General features: G+C 39.5%; 1 protein-coding gene across 1 annotated transcript in view; it reads right to left on the bottom strand.

Moving 5' to 3' along the window:
- Positions 1-13,187, bottom strand: part of SLC12A8 (solute carrier family 12 member 8) — an 84,049-nt gene that overhangs the window by 57,201 nt on the left and 13,661 nt on the right. The window contains exons 4-5 of the mRNA XM_060775083.2: positions 10,249-10,440; positions 6,421-6,652 (exon numbers count right to left, since the gene is read on the bottom strand). Coding sequence (XP_060631066.2) covers positions 6,421-6,652; positions 10,249-10,440 — 424 coding nt within the window. The remainder of the gene's footprint in view (positions 1-6,420; positions 6,653-10,248; positions 10,441-13,187) is intronic.

The raw sequence follows: 13,187 nt of genomic DNA, 5'->3' as shown, positions 1-13,187 counted from the left end.
CTTTGGGGCATTATTTTTAAAGGGACCCAAAAGTTCTCTTACTGAGAGCTCATTGCTGAAGGCATTCTTAAGGTGTCTTTAATTTGACACCTTAAGAATAGAGATATTATGGCTCAAGCAGCAAACTTGATTGCATAAAGAAGAGGAAACGCGGACTCAAGCAACAGACCCTGGAAATACTCAAAACTTCTGCTTTATCAGACATTTTTGCAATTTCTCAATAGTCCCTGAAAGAAAATCAACATGTCCTTACAATCTGTTGCTGTGGAAATATTCAGAGACCATTTTAGGTTCCTTCATTATCACTTTGCAAGTTCAATAATGAGCCATTTGGGGGGGGGGGGGAGGCTGTAGGAGTGAGTCCCAGTTCAGAAATTGTTATTAATGGTAACAAATCAGTATGAACTAAACATATGAATGCTCAGAGTGCCTCTCCTTTAGCATTAGGATTGAACCACTATTTAAAGAGCAAAAGGTTGGACTAGATCAGTGTTTCTCAACCTTCCTAATGCCGTGACCTCTTAATACATTTCCTCATGTTGTGGTGACCTTCAACCATAAAATTATTTTTCTTCCCACTTCATAACTATAATTTTGCTACTGTAATGAATCATAATGTAAATATCTGATAGGCAGGATGTATATTCATTCACTGGACCAACTTTGGCACAAATACCCAATACGCTCAAATTTGAATAAGGTTGGGGAGGGGGGTTGATTTTGTCCTTTGGGAGTTGTAGTTGCTGGGATTTATAGTTCACCTACAATCAAAGAGCATTCTGAACCCCAGCAACGATAGAATTGGGTCAAACTTCAAACACAGAACCCCCGTGACCAACAGAAAATACTGTGTTTTCTGATTGCCTTTGGCGACTACTCTGACACCCCTTGTGACTCCCCCAAGGGTCCCAGCCCCCAGGCTGAGCAACGCTAGACTAGTGGTCCTTGGCTAGTCTTTGTGGTCCTTGGCCAACTGTAAGATTCAATTATTCTATGCAAGCATCCCAAAAGCGTGCCTATCTCATCAAAAAATCTCTCGTCCTCGGCTCAGTAGGACTTAATTTCCAGTAAGCACACTCCAGATGGTAACCTCAATAAGTAGTAATGCTAGCAGTCTTACTCACTGCAAACATGCCACTAAGCAATTTTAAAACTCTTCTCTCTGATGCATTATTGGTTAACATTTCTATTCAAATCACATTAAACATCTTTGCAAAAGCATATTCCAATGTTTGAAAGGTGAGCCATCTTCCTGTCCTGACTCTTACATTTTTAATTTCGGCATACACTTTACATATAAAGTCTGTAAAAAGAACTAAAAGGGAAAAATATATTTCAGCCCAAGTATTGTGACACAACAAAACTGAATATAAGGTGACACCTTCTGTTAAGTTCTGTAACTACATTTACTTTTATGAATTTCAATTTAACAGTGTCTTCCAAGGAATACTTCCATGATGATAAGCATCATCTCACCCCACACTTTGCTCAACATAACAAATTTCAAGATGTTATTTTTAAAATGGAACACCAGCTGCACAAATGGGTTTGATTTCTCTTCATTCCAAATAGTAATCCATAAGAAACATGTAGAGCTGTTTCAGTTTTGTTAGTGCTGGGAGTGCGGTTTTAAAGGCAAATTAACACATTGCTTCCAGGCTGCAATGCCATACACATTTATCAATAAGTCTAAGTCCTGAGTAGAACTATACAGGACTATACCATACCAGGCAGAGGCAAACCCAGCTCTCCAAGCCCTATCGCCCCCTTGTTTTTCCTTTTTCTACTGACATAAGAAAAGAAGCCCTTTTTGTTGTTTTTAACGTCCCTGGCAAGCCTGAGCTCATTTTGTGCTTTAGCCTTGCGGACCTTTTCCCTACAGGTGTTGGCTATTTGTTTGAATTCTTCTTTGGTGATTTCTCCCTTTTTCCACTTCTTGTGCATGTCTCTTTTGTGTCTTAGCACAGTTAGGAGTTCTTTGGACATCCATTCTGGCTTCTTTGCACTTGTCCTATTTTTCTCTTTGTTGGCACGGTTTGCAATTGCTCAATTTCACGAAACCAGTTGCTCTCATTGCAATGGTGTAGTAACAGTGATGCCATGGACCATATTTTCATTCTTGCAGACCACTGGTGGCCCACGGAGCACAGGTTGGGAACCACTGCTCTACACTGTATTTTGACTGCATTTTGACACTACTTTAACCGCCGTCGCTCAATGTTATGGAATCACGGGAGTTGTAGTCTTTCAGTGTATTTTGCCTTCTCTGCCAAAGAGTATAGATGTCTTGACAAACTAACTATAGATTCCAGGATTGCATAGCACTGAGCCATGACAGTTAAAGTGATGTCAAACTGCATTCATTCGACAGTGTCCATGCACCCCTAAGGAAATATAACAAATGGGTTCAAACGGCTTTGTATCCAATAAATGCAAAGATGGGCTGCAAAGTTTGCAGGCATGGGCAAACTTCAGTTGGCAATAAGGTCCAAACTAACCATGATGATCACATCCCCTCTGGCCTGCTTGGAAGCACCAATGATCCCTCTTCAAGCTCCCCTTTCATATCTGCCTAGAGATAACCTAGAGATAACATATATGTGTGTTATGTGGGGATAAGGACAGTGGGAGTGATGCTTCCCCATTCCCCCTTAGAGGAACTGGGAAATATGAGTCAGATGTCAATATGTATAGACTGGTCCTGTAAAACTAAAACTTCTAAAAATAGATGAATATGTTCCAGATGATTCACTGTTTCACTCAGTGACTGATTCTTCTTTCACCTGAAAACTGATCTATACAGTTATCATTTCTCAGTACAAATTTAAAATAAGATTGATTTGTTTGTTTGTAATTTTGGGTATGCCATAATCTCTGGGTATCTCCTTTTTAAAAAGGTTTTGGCATCTACACCATATGTTCTTACCATACATCAAGGGAACCACTGACTGCATAGGGAGGCTGATGAAGAAACACAACCTATGGTCTATAGGTTGTGTTTCTTCATCAGCCTCCCTATGCACCAAGAAAATCCAATAAATACTACGTTCAGCAAAGGACAAGAGGGATCCTCTCACCTCTGCAGGAGTCTACCATAAACCATGCAGCTGTGGACAAGTCTACATAGGGACCACCAAACGCAGCATTGCCCAAACATGAATCAAGGAACATGAAAGGCACTGCAGACAAATTCAACCAGAGAAGTCAGCCTAGCAGAGCACCTGATGAACCAACCTGGACACAGCATATGCTGGATCACTCTAACAACCACCATGTCAAGCTACACAGAGAAGCCATTGAAATCCACAAGCATATGGACAGTTTCAACAGAGAGGAGGAAACCATGAAAATGAATAAACTCTGGCTACCAGTTTTAAAAAACGCTAAAATCAGGACAGCAAATAAAGAGGAACATTTAAAAACAGGAATTCCAGAGAGGAAACAATCAGGGCCAGCTAACACCTCCCAACAAAAGGATTCCCCCAGGCAGAAAGCAGCCAGGCTTTGAAGCTGCAAGGCCATTAAAAGCTAATCAAGGTGGCCATTCCAACATTCACACTTGCTTCAAGCAGACAGAAGTTCTTTCTCCCACCCTGGACATTATTCCACAGATATATAAACCTCCCTTGCCTAGTTTCTAACAGACCTCACAACCTCTGAGGATGCCTGCCATAGATGTGAGTGAAACGTCAGGAGAGAATGCATCTGAAACATGGCCATACAGCCCAGAAAACTCACAGGAACCCAGTTTTGGCATCTATTTACCATGCGTCTTTTCTCCCCATAAATGAACCCTAAAACATTGTTTGACATGTCTCTCACATTTGTGAACTCTTTGTGAAAATTAACACAATGAATAGAAATAACTGAAAATTCTCTAAAACCAGATTAACTCTTCAAAATGTTAAACTGAAATGACAAGAAAAGGGAATATAAACTAATGTTGGCAATTTGGAATTAAGTAAAGGTGGACTTGATTCCATTGATCATCACTGGAGATAAAAAGCTCTAGAAGGGAATGATTGCTTTAATGAAGTCACCTCTTAAACCAGCATTTTAATTTAATTAATTAATCTAACCAATTGCTTTGTTAAGCACTTTCAATTGCTGCTCAAAAGCAGAAACAAGGAAATGTTTATAAGGCTGCTGTTTAAAAGAGCCAGCCTCTCTTGAACTTCATGTATGCTTGAAAAGATAGTCATGGTACACAGCCCAAACATTTCAATTGTTATAACACAGGTGTGTGTGTGTGTGTGTGTGTGTCTGTGTTTTATATATATATATATATATATATATATATATATATATATATATATAAAATTACACATTCTCACAACCACATTTGCATTAGGTCAGCACAGCTACAGCTAAATATATACAATATTAAGTAATTTTAGAAGGTTTATTTGGTTTATTTCTAAGTCCCACCTTGAGGGAGAAGGTGGTGTACACAAAAACAAATATGATATGGTTCCTTTCTTTTGTTTTGAAATTCCTCCAACACCCAGTAGATTGTTTTAGTCATAACAAGCTCAGTAATAATTACCAGAGTTGAAGTACTTCATGGACAATGGAGATTAGTCCATCAAGGCTGCAGTCCTAATAAATAATTACATTGGAAAAAATCCTACGGGATGACACCTAAACAGATACGTAGAGCACCGCACTGCAAGCAACTTTTAAATGACTAAAACACTGCTACTGCCTCAGCAGATTTTTTTTAAAGGACTATTAATATGAGTATTTTCGGAGGCTTTCGTGGCCAGAATCACTGGGTTGTTGTAGGTTTTTTTGGGCTGTATGACCATGTTCTAGAAGCAGTCTCTCCTGACATTTCGCCTGCCTCTATGGCAGGCATCCTCAGAGGTTGCAGGCGAAACCTCAGGAGAGAATGCTTCTAGAGCATTGCCATACAGCCCGAAAAACCTACAACAACCTATTAATATGAGTGTTAATTAGAAATTGTAACCACCCCAAATACAGCATACAAGAAAACCTTTTCTGTGGCAATTATGATACCTGCATTAATGAAATAGGACTGGGGAAGACCTGGCTTTCTATTGTTGACCCAGAACTCACCACATTCCTTCACCACTTCCTATACCATTCAGCCCTGATCTAAAAAGAGTAAAAGAAGTCAGATTTCTGGTATAACAATGCAGATTTAGTATCGCTTATCTAGAATGCTTAGGAACGCAGGGGTTCTGGATTTGGGCATGCAGGATTTTGGAACATCTGTATTGGCATATATGCACATAATGAGCTATTCTGGAGATGAGATCCAAGTCTAAATACAAAATTCATTCATGCTTCATATTATATGAAAATTATAGTGCAGAACAGTACCTTCTCATGTATGTATGTATGTCTCTCAGTGTGTGTGTAGAGAGAGAGATATGAGAAGGTAATTTTCTTATTTTTCTTATAGTACTTTTCTACACTATAGTTTTAATAATTTTGAACAAAAAGAAAGTTTGTATCACTTGAACCACCAGAAAGCAAAGATATTGCTACCTTAGTCACCTGTGTGGACCATCTTGGAAGTATTCAAGAGTTATGGAGAAGAAATGCTCAATCTCGGAGTTTAAGATCATCTGGAGAAGCCCTACTCTCGGTCCCGCCCCCCCCCCCTCGCAGGCACAATTGGCAGAGACGAGAGACATGGCCTTCTTAGTGGTGGCCCCTCGGCTGTGGAACCCCCTCCCCAAGGATATTAGATCAACCTCCTCCCTCCTGACCTTCCGCAAGAGAGTGAAAACGTGGCTTTGTGACCAAGCTTTTAGAGAACTTGTACAATATATAGACTTGGAACAATATGCAATAACCACTGGAACAGCCCACATTACATTCATGGATTCGTGGAATGTATTGTTTTTAAATGTTTAATTGTTTTAATGTGCTTTTAAAATTCTATTTTAATATTTATTTAAGTGTACATTGTGTTTTAAGGCATTGAATTGTTGCCTGTATGTAAAGCCGCCTTGAGTCCCCTCTGGCATGAGAAAGGTGGGATAGAAATGTCATAAATAAATAAATAAATCTGCCATATATATATATATATATATATATATATATATATATACTGGTATGTATGTATGTGTGTATGTATATATATGTGTGTATAATATATGCACCCATAAACATCCTGCCTTCAATCTAGGGGGTTGGGAGGGGGGTGTTAATAGTATTTCAGTTCATTTTAGTGGGGAATTCTGAATTGTCATAAGAGAAATTTGAGTTAAGAGCTCAGTCATTGAACAAATTAAACTCATATGTAAAGTTATCACTGTATATATTACCATACACAAATGTAATCAACATATGCATGGATTAAAACCCATGGAATTTATTGATTCAGATTTTTTTTTCTGGTTGCAGACATAGAAATTCCTAATCTAAGATGGTTGAGAAAATGTTTACCTGGATCTAAATGTGTGAAGGATCCGATGACAAAATCCAAAGTGGAAACAGCCAGCAGAAAGAGAAGCAGCAGCTGGAGGCGGATGATCCATTTCACTCCCGCAAGGTTGATCCCAAGCAAGCCCAGAAGGACCGCAAGCGAGATGCCCCTTATTGCCCAAATGTTGCTGAAGCTCAGGAGATCAGAGATAGATTCAGCAAATCCAGTAATGTACATAGCACCTGCAACACACTAAAGGACAGGGGTTTTGTGTGTGTAATTCTCGTTAAAAATGTTTCAAAGCTGCCTGACCTAGAAGATATTGAAGATATTGCTTATTTTAGCTTTTATACTTGGTTACGTGTTCTGGGCCCTTCATGAGGCTGGCTTAAGAAGCAGCCTTAAATATATATATTTTCCATCAAAAGTAAGCATATAAAATCTATGATTAAATAACTTTTGAGATACAATCTACAATTACTTAAAACAGTAGAATAGATGCATTAACAAGAGAATGGCAAATATAAAATGTCCTGGCCAGGTTAAGACAACCAACTGCCTCCTTCTCCAAGTGGTTTTTAGCATCAAAAATGCTTTAACTAATATCCGGAAGGGGTGGTCAAGACTGTATTATCTTAAAGCAGTGGTTCCCAACCAGATGTTTTGGCCTTCAACTCCCAGAAATCCTAACAGCTGGTAAACTAGCTGGGATTTCTGGGAGTTTGTAGGCCAAAACACCTGGGGACCCATAGGTTGAGCACCACTGTCTTAAAGTATTGCTTATTTTGAAGTAGTAGCAGCATTTCAGGAGGACAAAGAGTGTGGAAGCAACAGAAAGATTTCCATAAAGCTCTTGCTCTTGGATCTATTCGTGATTACCTTGCAGGAGCATGGCATGTTGCAATAATATGTATCAATAGCAATATCAATATCAATCACTGGGTTATTGTAGGCTTTTCGGGTTGTATGGCCATGTTCAAGAAGCATTCTCTCCTGATGTTTCGCCTGCATCTGTGGCGAGCATCCTCAGAGGTTTTCCAGTTTCCAACAAACCTCATAACCTCTGAGGATGCTTGCCACATATGCAGGTTAAACGTCAGGAGAGAATGCATCTAGAACAGGTGTCCTCAAACTAAGGCCCGAGGGCCGGATGCGGCCCTCCAAGGTCATTTACCTGGCCCTCACTCAGGGTCAACCTAAGTCTGAAACAACTTGAAAGCACACAACAACAACTCTATCTCATCAGCCAAAAGCAGGCCCACACTTCCCATTGAAATGCTAGTGAGTTTATGTATGTTAAAATTGTTTTTCATTTTAATTATTGCATTGTTTTAAGTGTTTTTTTGTACTACAAATAAGTTATGTGCAGTGTGCAAAGGAATTCATTCTTTTTTTTTTTCAAATTATAATCCCTCCAACAGTTTGAGGGACTGTGACCTGACCCTTTGTTTAAAAAGTTTGAAGACCCCTGGTCTAGAACATGACCATACAACCCGAAAAACCTACAACAACCCAGTGATTCAGGCCATGAAAGCCTTCGACAATACAATAGCAACAATTGTTTTTGAGGGGTTTTTAAAGGAAGTTATTTGTTCCTTTCAGGCATTCAACTAATGGGTAGCTGGATGCATTCACACAGAAGAAAAGTAAACATGAAGTAGGTAATAGGTTTTCATGCAGTTGGCATGGGTTTTCATCAATAACAAGGTTGCTTTATTAAGAAAAACTAGATAAGAAAAAATATAAAGAAAAAGAACTTTTTAAACTGTTATCACCAAGTATATTGGGAGCAACAACATGAATGTTCCATCTATGCATGAGCAACTATTAATGCATGCAAAGAATTCCTTTACTATAGAAGAAAAGAAAGTCTGCTGATGGACAGCCACTAGGTTGTCAAAGAATGGTGTTAAAAAAGCAAGTTAGGAAGAACTGGCCATATAAGAGATACATATTATTCCAATTAACTGCACACAGCACACAGATTTGGAGGCAGTTGTGCTTTTTCCTAAGTTTGTATATATTTTTAACCTGAACTATGACATGTCTTTAATTGTAAGCAATTACACAAGGAGGAACCCTTGGTTTTAGGTTCCTGTTGTCTAAATATTCACTCCAGCAGTACAACTAAGCACCAACTGTGTCCACATAGACTTATGCCACATGGCTGCTGAACAGGATCTTGGTCTATCTATTTCAGTAATAAATGATAGCTCCTCTTGTTATATATCATAGTACAATTTCATTCAAACTGTACTAGATCTTGCTAAACTTGTTCCTTTGCTTCTAAGGGCCCTTCCAGAAAGACCTATGTCTCAGGGGCCTATATTCTAGAATATTAAGACAGCCCTATATCCTAGAATATCAAGGCAGAAAATCCTACATTATCTGAGTGTGGACTCAGATAACCCAGTTTTTTTTTTATACAAGTGCTTAATAACCCAGTTCAAAGCAGACATTGTGGGATTTTCTGCCTTGATATTCTGGGATATAGGGCTGTATAGAAGGGCCCCAGAAATTCCCACAATATCTGCTTTGAACTGGGTTATCTGAGTCCACACTGACATATATTCCAGTTCAAAGCCAATAATGTGGGCTTTTATCCAGCTATGTGGAAGGGGCCTAAAAACACACCACTGCAATCTATAGAGATCAGAGAGATGAAATGAATATTGATGTTTACAAGGGCACAATTCTGGAATATTGTTCACCATCTTTTGTTTTTCTAGTTGGACAGGAACCTAGTGATAGATTTCTTGTGACACTGCTGTGAAATATTTCTGGGATGAAGAAATCTGGTAGAAAGATTTGCTGAAGCCCATGCAGAGAATGCTGTCATGTAATGTTATGCAGTAAATCAAGCTGATGAATATAACTAGAGCAGATCTTTTCTGCCCAAAGAACCAAACCACAGACACATTGCCCCACATTCAGGAATCTTTCTTGCAGTATGTTCAACATGCAATATGCATGAGTGAAATATAGGTCACGATTTACATTAGGCTCCTTGCCCAGGGATCTTTGACTGGTCCAAAAGGAACAAATCACAGGCAACGATTTAAATTTCAGCAGGCTGATCCCATCTTCCATAAAGGAAACTGTAACCACGGGAAAGGCAATGTAGAATACATGCCACTTTGTAAATAAAACAAGTAGAACAATCCAAATTTTTAGTTACGGACATTATCCATGCTTGAAGAAATGTTTTGCTTTTGACAACTGGCCAGGGCATACTGAGCTGATTGAAAACCAGATCTTGGTTTCTTGTCTCCTCAGGCTGGTTTTTAGCCATCTTGAGTATCAGGTATTCACACCTTGAATTCTATTAAAATGTATTCCTTAAGAACTCCTAACTTGAATTTCAGTCCAAGGAAGTATAATATCCGACAGATAATTTAGTGTCATTATCCTCTGAGTAACAGTAATGGAAAAACAGAGATGTTAAACTTCCTGACTTCCCTTTCTCCAATACTTGAAGCATTGCTTAATGGTGCATTGGAGCAATCATCAGTTAAAAACATTCCCTTTGTGAAACCATATGCAGAGCCTTATTTTATATTCCAAATGAACCTAGCATTTCGTTTGTTTGGCATCCAAGCATTACAAGGCAAAGTTGTATATGCACAGTGAGGCAATTACATGTTTCAGCAGCAATCCAATAAGCCATAATTTTCATAGCCTGACAACTATACAATGAATGCTTTTCAGATCTTCTTCACTGTAATAACAAAAGCTTCAACACTCTTATATTATTGCCTTAAACAAAAAAAGAAATGGGGAGTAGGCAAGGCAACTAAAACATTTTCTATATAAATGAAAGCACTTTCTCCAGAATCCAGAATTCTTACCTGACCAAAAATATAAAGGAGGCCAATGGTTCCTCCAACTTGGCCTCCAAGGACAGTAGAAATCATTGAGTAAACGCCTCCACTTCCGATGCTGCACCGTTCACAGACCCCAATGCCAGACAAAACCGTTACAAAAGCAACTAAGATGACGAACGATACCAAAAACATACCCATTAGGATGCCAGTGTTACCCTGAAACAAGAGAAAAAGAAAGCATTGGCGCTTGAAAGGGGAAATGTGACACAGTACATGAATTTGGTAACTATCAGATGGCATTCTATTCACTGATAATCTCTTATTAGCTGAGCTTTTCAGCTAACAAAAACATTCTGATATACCTCTTTTTTCTCTTCTGGATTTTATTACATGCTCCTCAGGTTTTGCTGTATTTGCTTAATCCTCTGATAGGCAAACCACTCAAGGGAACGGGAGACCTGAGGACACCATGTTGCTTGGTAGTGGAAGTACACAGAAGGCGCTCCTATGATGCAAGGGGTTAAACCCTTGTGCCGGCAGGACTGAAGACCGACAGGTTGGAGGTTCAAATCAGGGGAGAGTGGAGGTGAGCTACCTCTGTCAGGTCCAGCTCCCCATGCGGGGACATGAGAGAAGCCTCCCACAAGGATGGCAAAGCATCAAAACATCCAGGTGTTACCTGGGCAACATCCTTGCAGACGGCCAATTCTCTCACACCAGAAACAACTTATAGTTTCTCAAGTTGCTCCTGACACACAAAAAAGTGGAAGTACAGAAGAAGACTATGAAGAAGGAAAGCAACTGTGCCCACATATCTGTTATGATGTGGAATGCTCTTATAAGAGGCCCACCTCAGACTAGTTTCAATAGTATTAATGTCTTGATTTCCAGTGGATTTCTCTTTATAGTTGGAAATTCAGAAAAAATGCTTGAGATATTATCTCTTGTGCAATTACATATTAATGAGAGCATTTAGACATGTATAATATGGGATCTATGTTTCAAATATACACCACACTCTGGCTAATGAGCTTGTTTGTTTTTCTTGCATGCATGGTAGAAAAGAAGGCAATGTTTGTGTCCTTGTTGAAAGCCAGGGCACCTTACTGGCCACTGTCAGGCTACTAAAAATATAAGGATGCAGAAGAAAATGTAGGGTGGATTTTCTTAGTATACAATGTTTAATATTTTGAATTCTTCCCCAAATTGCTCCCATATCCAAGATAATCAATATGTTTTCTTTTCTCAGAAACAATCAAGGACAAGAAAACTCAAGTATTCACATCGTTTGCAGGTATTCTAAAAATGGTAACGTGAGTGGTTTTGTAATAGGGACTTTGCAGTGCAGTATCTGGATACTGAGATAAGGAAGGCATTTTTGTTCCTAAGTTTCCATGGCTTCTTTCATATATGAGCTCAATCAGAAGGCCCTTTTAATGTTATCAGCTCACAGATGCTAAATTTGACCACTTAATCCTTTCCTCTGTGTTTTAGATATTCCCCACTGTGAACAGACTCCAGCATTTTGCTTCCTTCAGCCCATCTTCAAAGCACTCTCTGGGTTGCTTGCTCTCATTCCGCAGGCGTGGACTTCCTTCCTGTGATGACTCTCAAGGAGGGGCAGTTGGCTCTTTGGTCCTTGGCTTACTCACTATTGCCCTCTCTGTGCTCAAGGTGTTATATACACTTGTGCCACCAAATCTCTGCAAATAGTCCCTAGCAAATATGAAAACATATGGGTAGATTCAGCATCTACAAGTACGACATGCTTTTGTTTTGTTTTCAATTTACTTTTTAAAATCCACAGCTGGAGAGTTAGAACAATGCCTTCCTTTTAAAAACAGCTCTTTCGACTGGGAGTGTAAAAGAGTTGCATCCTAGCAGATGTGTGCATGCTGAGTTCTGGCTCCAGTTCCCTTTGACCTGATGCAACTGTCATCTAAACCAGCAGGATACTGAACTGAAACACTGTTTCATGGAGGCAACAGTATTCTAGAGACATATCAGTTATGTAGGAGAGAGAGAAAGGAAGCAAGATAAAATGCAGATTTCTAGTATGGATAAAAAAAGTAATAGGGGCTTGTTGAATGGTCACTAAATATTGTGACAGTTGTGTATGTGTGTGTGTATGGGGATAGGAAGTGCACTTAAACACTTAGAATTAAGGCAACATGGCATCACTTTAGACTTCTCAGCCAAAGAATGCTGGTGCCCCACCAAAGTGCAACACACACACACACCCCTATGATTTCCTAACATTGAGCCATGCCAGTTAAAGTGGTGTCAATCTCCAATAATTCTACAGTGCAGATGCACCCAGGGAGGGAGGGAAAGAGTCGTTGTTGTAGGGCATACGTCCTGGGAGGCAGCAGTGTGCCATAGGGTCAGGCTGAGTGGTAATTGGAGATGGGTATTAAAACTGTAAGATAATCCACAGGACCTCTGTGAGAGAAGCTACATATATCTGAAGTTTCACAGGCAACTTAAGCAACAGTCCATAGGATGGCATAACAACTAGAATGCTGCTTGTTCGATCCAGACTCAAATCCCTGCTTAGTGAAAAATCTAACTGAGTGGTCCTGGAATAATTCCCACTTCTTGTTCTAAACTAGCAAGGGTTGTTGGAGGATTAAACACTGCCCTGATCTTTAATTACTTAGACTGAAATTTAATTAGCCGTGGAAACATCCAGGTGAATTTACCAAAGGTAAAAGGAAAGAATCACAGAGTTGGATGGTGCCACAAGGGTCATCCAGTTCAACCCGTCATGCAGGAATAGACAATCCAAGCACTCCCAAATGAGGAAGTACCCTTTGGAGGAGAGACTGGCCAATTTCCTTTGCTAAGATTCGAAGGGTCCCTATAGGTAGTAAGTGCACATGTCTGTACAACACAAAAGCTAGCAAACATAAGTTCTTCCTTGTTTCTCTCTCTCTCTCTTTGCTCCCTTATTGCTTGTTTTA

Source organism: Anolis sagrei, chromosome 1 (assembly GCF_037176765.1).
Source record: "Anolis sagrei isolate rAnoSag1 chromosome 1, rAnoSag1.mat, whole genome shotgun sequence".
Classification (NCBI taxonomy): Eukaryota; Metazoa; Chordata; class Lepidosauria; order Squamata; family Dactyloidae; genus Anolis; species Anolis sagrei.
Note: the sequence above shows the minus strand (reverse complement) of the source record. Positions and strands in the feature narration are given on the sequence as shown.